The sequence below is a fragment of the Phyllopteryx taeniolatus genome, chromosome 8, assembly GCF_024500385.1.
Source record: "Phyllopteryx taeniolatus isolate TA_2022b chromosome 8, UOR_Ptae_1.2, whole genome shotgun sequence".
NCBI classification, from domain to species: Eukaryota; Metazoa; Chordata; class Actinopteri; order Syngnathiformes; family Syngnathidae; genus Phyllopteryx; species Phyllopteryx taeniolatus.
The window spans coordinates 2,458,393-2,469,263 of NC_084509.1; the positions used below are offsets into that span (position 1 = coordinate 2,458,393).

General features: G+C 42.0%; 1 protein-coding gene across 1 annotated transcript; it reads left to right on the plus strand.

Annotated features, from left to right (window-relative positions):
• Positions 1-143: 143 nt before the first annotated feature.
• On the plus strand, positions 144-9,060 carry trarg1a (trafficking regulator of GLUT4 (SLC2A4) 1a). The gene is made up of 3 exons (XM_061782695.1): positions 144-1,037; positions 5,860-5,986; positions 7,454-9,060. The coding sequence occupies exons 1-3, from the start codon at positions 570-572 to the stop codon at positions 7,462-7,464; spliced, it is 606 nt and encodes a 201-aa protein (XP_061638679.1). The 5' UTR covers positions 144-569; the 3' UTR covers positions 7,465-9,060.
• Positions 9,061-10,871: the final 1,811 nt, after the last annotated feature.

Below are 10,871 nucleotides of genomic sequence, written 5' to 3' on the forward strand. Positions count from 1 at the left end.
TACTGGAACAGATGATACATTTCGCTCAAATTTGGGGACTTTTATCCATGATTTTGTAGAAGTAAATACAGGTCAAGGGAACGTGAACGAGAGAATAAATGGGGTTGGCTCTTGACCGGAAGAAGGAAACTGTCCGTTTGTGTAACTTGACAATGGTTTCGTGCAGTCTCTGAGAAGCAGCAGAGCGAACAGGGCGGAGTGACAAGAAGAGAGAAAAGCTGCATCTTTTTTTGCGTCTTCTTTAATTGTGGAAGAAAAATAAGGTAAGAAAATGGGTAAGAGAAATACTTAGAAGAAGGAGCAGAATTTGTTCCAATTTGTTTGCTCCTCATCGGATGCAGCACACGTTTGTGATCTTGGAAGTCAAGTGGATGGCAGTGAAGCAAAGTGACTCAAGTGGAGGATTTCAAAACAACTTAAGAGAATCAAGTGTCTCATTTTTATTAATGAGGATTTCACTCACAATCAAAGATCAGTCGTAAAAGTTTTGGATTGTCATCAAGATTAAACTTGGAAACAAAGGGATAAAAAGAAGCAATTTTGGTAATAACGTGATCGAGGTGAGCGTTATGGCCATCAACACGGACACCGACTTCCTCAAGTCCAACCTGGGCGAGGGCGGCGGCGGAGGCGGAGGAGGAGGAGGAGAAGGAGGAGGAGGAGGAGGAGGAGGAGGAGGCGGCGCCCAACTGGCTGACTTCCAGGAGACCCAGAAGCTGCTGGCCGTCACCAGCGAGCCCGAGGGACACGGCCTCAAGATGTCCTCGTCCTTCTCCGTCAACATGGAGCACAACCAGACCAAGGGGCCGGAGGCGGACCACAACGGCCACGGGGTGAGCATGAGGTCAGGCTCCGCGGGGCAGCTGTCCGCCGCAGCGCCCCTCTCCCCGTCCAAAGTCAGCCTGAGCCGCTCGTCCACCGGCAACGCGACGGTGCAGGAGAGCCCCAAGCCCCGAGACTACCTGATCCTGGTCATCATCTCCTGCTTCTTCCCCGTGTGGCCCGTCAGCATCGTGGCCCTCGTCTATTCCATCATGGTGAGTGCCGAGCCCAAAACTGCTCAGATGCAAGGGGATCCAAACCTTTTTTCCGATCCGGGGGGAGCATACAAAAAGAGAAAAGTTTGCAAGGGGCACTTTGACATTCACCTTTATTTCATTAAAAGTGCTAAAACCAATCCATCAGTGTAGGTAATATGCGAAGCAATTGTCCTATGTATCGACAGCAGACCCCCGCATACTCGCGGGTTAGCTATTCACCTGTTTGCAGATGTGAAAAAAGAATATTTTTTGGTTTTGGGTTTTTTTGTTTTTTTTTTAAATTCCAATTTGGAAATATATGCATTTTTTCTTTCTTCTTCTTTTTTTTTTGTTCGCTACACCATCACTGACTCACTAAATTATGTGTTGCAGTAAATGTTATCTTGATGAATACAGTAAATTAGTGCATATCTGTGGATGGACCATTCTATTGTAAACTACTGAGGGAGTGCTTTCGAATAATTTGCGTGGACACTACTTGGTTGTGTTTATCCCACAACCTAAAACTTTTCCGTCCAAGTCCTCACTAATGTTCTCCTCCTCCAGAGAGGCCAGCTTTCTTCTTGCCAGCGGTTCTCTGTTCATTTACAAAAAGAAACAAAATAACGTTGAAATACCTCACAGCTTTTTCTCTGCAATGCTCCGCATCTCATGCAGCAGCTCTTTTAACTCCCCGTGATAAAGTGACTTTCTTGTCAGCATGGCTTTGTGCTACTCAGCTGGTGATGGTTGGGCTTACTTTCTTGATTCCTCCACAGAAAGCCTTCAGGAAGCTGTTTCCATACTGGCTTGTATGAGATTTGGGTGGGTTAATTTTTGGCAGGGGTGGTTAAACTGGAGCATATCCCAAAGGAGAGCAAAGAGGTGGGTAGTGCAGCCTGGACCGATCACCTGTCAATCACAAGACTGACATATCAAGGCAGACTAACATTTGGACTCCTATGGGGTGGGTGAGGGTAGAAGAAGGTTCGCATTCAAACTCCATACAGAATGAATGAGAGCTATTCAAACATGCTGTGAGAGAGCAGAACTAACCCGTCCCCCAAGGTTCTGCCAGATTTGAACTCCTTTGTCCTTCTTCATTTTGTCCTGCTGCATTTTACTTCACACAGTACAGCAGCCAAAACTGAGATGTACTGAGAAACAAGGCGAAGGTAATTCGCTGAGCTCATTAGTTCTGTAACATCACTCCTGTGGGCTGCACACAGACCTGAGGGAATATCAGGCAGGATCCAGCAGACATATCCCGAGTCTTCATCATGAATTTACTGACATTCGCTCGTCAGACGCTCGCTAATGGCTTAGGGTACGTGTAAGAGGAAGTGAGCGAGGCATTGACAGAGAGCCGTGAAACTCAAAGTGAAGGAAAGGGAAACTAGATCTGGCCACTAATTCAATAGATGACGAGGGAAGTCAATTTAGTTTCTGTGCTGCAGAGGGCAGATTGCGGCAGTTTGCAGGGCGCAGCGTGGCAGCAATAAACATCCGCTCCCCGTGCTGCAGCTGATGCTGCGTTCTTTGTGAGGACCGTGGGCGTGAGGGGAACAGCAAATGGATCTGATGCACTTCCGTTCACGGGAGTTGAATAGGATAATGTAAGATCCAGGGAGGGGAAACAAGTTGAACACGAATTTAAAAGTGATATGGTTTGCATAGAAAGGGGCTCCAGCGTCATGGTAACATCACAAGTGGAGTTAGTTGTATCAGCAGGAATCACCAGCGTGGTGGGTTCAAATGCAGGAAGGTGGACCCAAATACTGTACTGGTAGATGGACAAAAGCAAATCAGAATGGCACTCAGTAGAGCACAGACCAATGCATTCCTCATGTCCATCTGATTGGAAAAATCTGGATATGCTGGCAAATTACTGTTACACTCCATCCCTGTAGGTGGCGGTAATGCACATAACAATGTGTGCCAACTACCACAAATAGTATGCGTTTTTTTGTTGTTGTTTTTTTGAAAGACTGAAGGCAAGATCTGCCGTCAATCATTGCTAACCGTGAGCCTGTGGAAGCCCTTTGAAACTTTTTGTCGTGATTAAGGACCACACAAATAAACTTGAATCTGAAGTGCCCGGATGTGGCAGCCATTTTGCGTTCCTAACCCTAACCGATTAAAACAAGAGTGTAATGGGTTTAATGAGTAGTTCAGTAGATCATTGATGCACTTGCGCCTGCAGAGTTTGAAGCGCAACAAAAGTAACGTGTGCAACTCACACGGCTGTTCGTCTGTACCGTGATGCACTTTGGTCTTTCCTGTTATTTGCAATTTGCTCTGTTGATGGATTTGTAGCAACAAACCTGTGGCTGTCATTGTTTATGATTTTGACAACCTCTTGTTCAGATTACATTTGCATTGGACTGCCATGAAATAAGGGGTTTTATCTATTATAGCCTAAAATTTGTAATCATCAATAACCTTTTGAAAATAGAACTTCAAGCATTGAACACATTTACACATATACAACTAAGGCAGCATAGGAAAATTGCTCAATCAGAAAAATGATTTCAAGTGTCTTTACCTTTATTCATCAAATTATATGAAATTGACCCGTATATATGAAATACTCAAATCTGTCCACCTGCACCTAATGCAGAGGAGGCACTGTCATGTTTTATTGTAATTAAGTGTAGTGTATTAAGGTGCGGTGTCAGCGTTTTTGTGTATGAAGATTTATTTTTCGCTAAAAATGTGACACAACAAAGAGTATTGATTGTTTTTATCAGCTGGAGCACAGCCGGCAAACTGCCATCGGGCTGGAAATCACCGACAGATGCTTTGGCGGCGAACACTGACGATGTGCAGCCAATTACAGGATTAGCGATGCGAGCCTAATGGTTTTTTTACGGCCAATGCTGGCCTATCCCAAGAATGGCGAGGGCCGAACTGCAGCAGCGGTACTGCACGCTCGGCAGATTTGCTGGTGATATATGGACCCACTGGATGGATGACTGTGTGTGCACGTGCGTGCATGTGTGTGCAGGTGACTTATTCGCGATCTAATACTTCAGATATATTCAGGGAGGTGGCCAACTGTGACGCCTGAAATGTTAGCAAAGAAAGAAACAAGAGTTGCTGCTTTTATTCATATTTTTCTAATGTTGTACTACGCTGTTGGTTGTTGTTAACGTTGCACCCCGCCCCTAAGAAAATCTATTATTTGAAATGGCTTTTGAAAAATGTGGCTAAAAAACACTTGTTGCTATGATTTCAAGTGCCTTTGCCACATACTCACATCCCTGTGTGCATGTGCACTTGTGTTATCTTGTGAATCCAACCAAAGTTTCTTGCAGCAGATCAGCGTGAAATCAATTTAGTGCACTCTGATGCATTCTGTGATTATCATGATGATGCTACAGTACATTTGGCTCCTGTGAAACTTGATCATCTAAACAGGCCTGTCGTTTAATTTGTTTGGCTTCTGACTAATGGAGGATGATCATTGTTTATATGACTGTACTTACTTGATGTGAACAGTTAAGATTTCTGATTGGATGCATGGACTGCATATGCATGACTGGAACACGGTGCGATGGAGAATGGACGGTGCCCGGAGCGCAAATGGAACTGACTCGGTCTCGTCCACGCGCCACAGAAAACTGTCCAATAATAATTGATTAGCTGCAATGCATTTTCTTGCTCCAGGAATGTGAGGGGTGCCATCGTGCAGCAAGCAGATTTGATCATCCGGCTGCATTGAGTGCTTTGCAATTTGAATGGCGATTTTAATGTAACAACAGTGAGTCGAAAAGCTCTGCAAAAACCCAGTGAGAGCAAAGTGCTTGGAGATAACCAACTTTGGGTACCCCTCCAAAAATATATACACATTATGCACACAAATGGTCTTTTAATTAAGTTCAATATGTTTCTTTTAAAATAACATTTCTGCATGGAATTTAAGATGTTTTATTTTTAAGACTAAAAGGCAAAAGAACATGAAGGTCATGAAGCAAAATGACCCCAAAAAGTGCATTTAAAAGGTCATTTTTGCATTGAGAATCAGAGGCGACCATTTGAGATGCATACCAGCTCTTTGCTGCGTCCCTCCCCTCTAGCCACGCTGCTGCTGCTGCTGCTGCTGCTGCTGCTGCTCGTTCATTATTAATGACAAGAAAGAAGAGGAACATTTACTCACTTAGCAGCCTTCCTCTGCTGCAGCCACAAGAATGTGTGCAGTAATTGTAGGTGTGTGTGTGTGGATCAATACACACTCTCCTAGGACCTCTCCTTTGCCCCACTCCCATTGCAGTACCGGAGGTGAGAGGGTGCATCGTGTGTGTGTGTGTGTGTGTGTGTGATATTTGATTGTCCTGGATTGCTCCAAAAAGCATGAATGTTTCTGGGCCAACCAGTACACAGAGAGGGTTCCGAGCAGAGGCAGCAGAACAACTTGTGGGGCGCCGGGACATAGAGAGGGTTGCCAATTTCTGAAAGTAAGTTGTCTGCAGGTGTATCTAATGTATTGGCCAGTAAGCCATACATTTGATTTTGTAGAAAGTCCAGTTATTATGTTAAGGAATACATTGCACTACATCGAATAAACTCACAAAGGGATTTTTTTTTTTCCCAAACGCGTAAAGCCACCTTTATTTTTAAACATTAAGCACCAAGGACAGCTCCTGTTGTCTCAGACCGATAAGGCAAAAACATGCAGAGAAAGTTTGGTTCTCATACAGTTCCTAAATCATTGAAATAACAAACACAAATCAAATGTATTTAATTTAGAGAAACTATTCAATCATCCATTACAAACCTTATTACCATACTCTGTCATGTTAACTCGTGTTAACCAGCATGTGTTTTCGCGTGTCACCAGTCCAGAAACAGTCTCCAGGCGGGGGACGTGGACGGGGCCAGAAGACTCGGTCGACTCGCTCGTCTGCTCAGTATCGTCTCCATCGTGCTGGGCGTGGTCGCCATCATCGTCTTTGTCTCGCTTTCAGGTACCACAAGGAATGGAAATTTGAATTCTTTTCCAGGTTGAAACTGTTGTCAGCGTAACACATTTATATTAGGTGCAAGCGATGTTAAGTTTCTTAACATGCATACAATTGTAAAAAGAAGTTAATGACTGAATAGTCATCCATCCATATTCTATACTGGTAAGTCCTCATTAGGGTAGTAAATGAGCTGACTTTGGGTCAGGGTACATACAAACAAACTATCATTCACACTCACATTTACAACTATGGACAATTTTAGTCTTCAATTAACCTATAATGCATGTCTTTGGATCTAGTACCCGGAAAAAACTCACTCATGCATGAGGAGCACTTAGACACTCCACACCGGAAGCCAAGACTCATTCAAACTCCAAACGTCAGATCACATTCAGTGGAAGCGAGCTAATCACTCGCTTCCACTGAATGTATCCATCCATCCATTTTCTGAGCCGCTTCTCCTCAGTAGGGTCACTGGAGCCTATCCTAGCTGTCATCGGGCAGGAGGCGGGGTACACCCTGAACTGGTTGCCGGCCAATCGCATTCACATTCACACCTACGGGCAATTTAGAGTTTTCAATTAACCTACCGTGCACGTTTTTGGGATGTGGGAGGCAACCGGAGTGCCCGGAGAAAACCCACGCAGGCACGGGGAGAACATGCAAACTCCACACAGGCGGGGCCGGGGATTGAGCCCCGGTCCTCAGAACAGTGAGGCTGACGCTCTAACCAGTCGTCCACCGTGCCGCCCCACTGAAAATAAAAATGTCAAAACAATACATGCTGTACTCCACTGCCGGGCGCTGCATTTCGGAGCTGGGCCTTCAGCGGAGATTTAAGTGACCTCATCCACCTGTTAATAATACTGCCACTATAAGGTCACAATTTTGTGCAATATTACTACGCATGGCATTACAGAGGAAAAGGGCATTTCATGTATTGGAGGTTTTGAACCCCTAATTTGAAACCCTAATCTTGTTTTAAACCCCTACTTTGAAACCCTAGCCCTGGTTTAAAACCCTAGTTTGGAATCATAAAACTCTTTTTCAACTCTAATTTGAAACCTTAACCCCGTTTTGAGACCCTACTTTGAAAGCCTAACCCGGTTTTGAACCCCTAATTTGAAACCCTAGCCCTGGTTTAAAACACTAACTTGGAATCCTAAAACTCTCTTTCAACCCTAATTTGAAACCCTGAGTCAGTTTTGAAACACTAATTTGAAACACCAACCCCGTTTTGAAACGCTACTTTGAAACCCTATCCATGTTTTGAAACCCTACTTTGATACCCCAACCCTGTTTTGAAACCCTACTTTGAAACCCTAACCCTATTTGGAAACGCTACTTCAAAACCCTAACCCTGGTTTAAAACCCTAATTTGAAAAGGTGCAGTCTTGTAGCTTACAAATAAGCAACTTCAAGCATTTTTTCCCCCCCGTCTAATTGTTTTCCCTCTTGTGTCTTTGGCAGCAATCAACTGACAAGGAAGACCTGAAGGAAAAAACAAAACAGCCGTGAAGGCAATACCACGGATGCAACAACAACAAAAGCCCATTCCAAAAAATAAAAAATAATAATAATAATGATGTATACATAAAAGTTGATACCTCTTTACTTCTAGCGTTACTGTAATTATGACATCATGAGAAAGCAAACACTCACGATACCAGAAAGAAACCCGAGATGCATGCATTAGACTCCACTAACATGTTTGCTTGACCAAAAAATAAGAATGATACAAACCTGATACCACATTGTTAAGGAGAAAAAAAAAAAAAAAGAGAAAGAAGATTTCGATATGTATGCCAATGTGTTGGGAATAAACTTTTAAAAGGAGCAGATGAGTGAGCATAGAAGACTTTTTCTACATGTGTGACGGGATGCTTGAACACTTTTTCTCTTTGGACTTCAACATTTGGACAGCGCCCATATAACCCTCATATATTCCTGCTGCGTTGGAAGCCTATACAGCTGATTCATGAGAGATATACATTTTATAACATGTTTGGAATGTCAAGCTGGGACAGCGGAAGAATCGGATAAAATAGGGAGAGGACGCATTTGAAACGTTTTGGTTTTCTTTCACCATTTTTTTTTTTTAAACCGTGAGAGTAATTGCATGCCTCAATGTGGATGTGGAAAATTCAGCCTCTGTATTATTGATGGTTTTTAAAGTCCAAAACAATGAAAGGTAATGTGAACACGAGGAGAGTCTTGCGTGTGAAGACTGAATTGAGACCCAAAATATTATCCTAATATAACATTATTATGCTGCTTTGTACTGGTAAATACACAAATGCACCAACTCCTAATCCTCTAGGACACAGTGGTTGCACCCAATTGGACTATTTTTTTTTTGCTCTAGTTCTTCACCTTGTGCCCTTAATCTGTTTACAAACTTTCTACTTGTCTTACAGTACATCATCACTGCTACATTGTGATATTGTTGCAATTGTTTCATCAATGTTTTTTTCTGCTCCTTGGTATAGGTATGACATGTATTTATAAGGGAAAACATATGCAATATTTACGCATGTTGTATGCATTTTTGTAAGCGAGGCGGTTAATCGGTTTATTTACATTTTCAAAATCCAAATTTAACAGTCAATGTGGAGTCCACTGTGGACACACACATTTACTCACTCAAGGCTGCTGCACTGACATAGCAAATAAGCATCGGATCAAACTTTGGCACACAAACATTTTTCACTCACACTCTCCACAGGAATAATAATGTCAGATGCTCACAAATCATATTAATAAAACTATGCAATGAATTCCAGAGAGACAATAAACAATGCTGCCCCTACCAAGTCCAACATGTTCACTTACTGGCTACATATTTTTCATAAAAACATACATAAGCAGCCTTATCCAATGATTGCCTTTATTTAGCATAAATTCACAAACCATTAACATTGGAAGTAAAAGCATTTATCAAGATTACACACAATTTATTATGATGATGGTTTATTTCTTTTGTACGTGTTACTATCTTGGTGTAACGATTGTCTGCAATTTCATCTTTGTGGTGTACAATTTGCATGTTTGGAATAAATGTTACCATGCATGGCCAACGTTTTGTTTCTTGGGTGTGTTGTGGCGCAAGTTTACAATTTTGCTTTAAATACACTCTTTTACTGTAATGGAATGGGAATAATAAGAGATGTCTATGAAAATGTTGACCAGGATAAAATGATATTTATTAATCTCACAATGGGGACATTTGCATAAATGGCACTAGACACAAATCTGTAGCTTATTAGCTTACTGTCTCAATGACTAAAGTTGTAATGATGAAAACAATGTAAAAAAAAATAAGAATAATAATACTAATGAATGAATGCAAAAATAAATACATAAATAAAAGTATCAAAAATGGCCAATCACAGGGCATATAAACATTTACTCTCACATTCACCCCTATGGACAATTTAGCATCTTCAATTAACCTAACAAGCATGTTTTGGGAAATTTTGAATATGGCAGGAAGGACCTGCAGAAAACATGCAAACTCCACACTTCCTAAATGTTTACACTCATGGTCCACTTCATTAAGAACACTTGCTCAATCCAATCAGATCCAATATACAAGCTACATCCACAATTCCTTGAAAACAACCAACTACTAATTTAACGTTTGTTGTGTTGTGTTGGAAGTTTGCACTGATGTAGAAAAGTATTGCTTCACACTGAGTTATTTCCATCACTTTCATAATTCAACGTGGCCCAGTTGACCCTTGTGCTCGAGTCATTGACATGTGACCAGAGGACTTTATGAAACTGACCTTTAACCTCATCCTGCCATGTTAGCCTTTGACCTGAGCGATCATCAAATCAATGTGTTCTATTCAGTTTAATAGTACTTTACAAAAGGGAGTAATGCTTAAAAAAAAAAAAGAAAACAAATTATTGCCAACCAAAACATTTCCATACACACAAATGCATTGGGAACATTGCACATTCTATAGGCTGTTCAAAAAAAAAAGCAAACTGTTGGTATTTGTAATACGGAACCCCAGACAAGACATGGGGGGTAAATTTTGTTAATTGTGGCCTCCATATGGATATAACATACTAAACTGTGGCTACGAAATAGGTATGTGTGCCCAAAATACACAGCCTGGACAGCTGGTTAACCAAATCGAGCACACCTTCCCTAGAAAAGGAAATGTAGAGGACATCGTGTTTGTCTATTGCAGTTTCTAGCGCTCCTTTTGCTTACCCAGACATCCAAGTTGTTCATGGGAATGACATCAAAGCCACAGGTTAGTACTTTGTGTCCACATCGTAGTTATGACCCACTCTTTGAGGAGGTTTTTTTTTTTTTTTTCCCCCCCTTTCTTTCAGTTGGTTCCTCCTTACAGGCTGTGAAGGGAGGGGTTGGGAAGCAGGCAAGCATCTGGGGGCTCTTGGTAACCAGCAGTCCTAAACTTTGCGGCCACGCCAGGAAGACCCCAAATCGTTCCATTGTCTTCGCTGTGCTGCATTAAGGTGTCACCCATATTGGATACTGTTCCTAGTTGTTTTTTTGTGCTCCTTTTTTTTTGCCCTTTAAGTTCCAGCATTTTCCTGGTATTCCGACTCCTTCATTTAGTCACTGTTTGTTCGCACGTTGTCTTTTCCCTACTTGTCAGTAGTGCTTTGATCATTAGCCTTTTACTTTTCTACTTTAATATAATTGTTTTTGTTTGTTAAGGAAGACATTGCCTGACCTAAAAAAAAAAAATTTAAAAAAAATGACAATTTTGTCAGCTGATGTAAGTAAGGATCATCATTCCTTTTGGGTTGAGGGGCCACAGACACTGAACTATTACACTAAGACTGAAGCTTTGTGGCTCAAGCGTCGTGATAAAATGATGTTTCTCATACTATGGTGTTGGAGCCC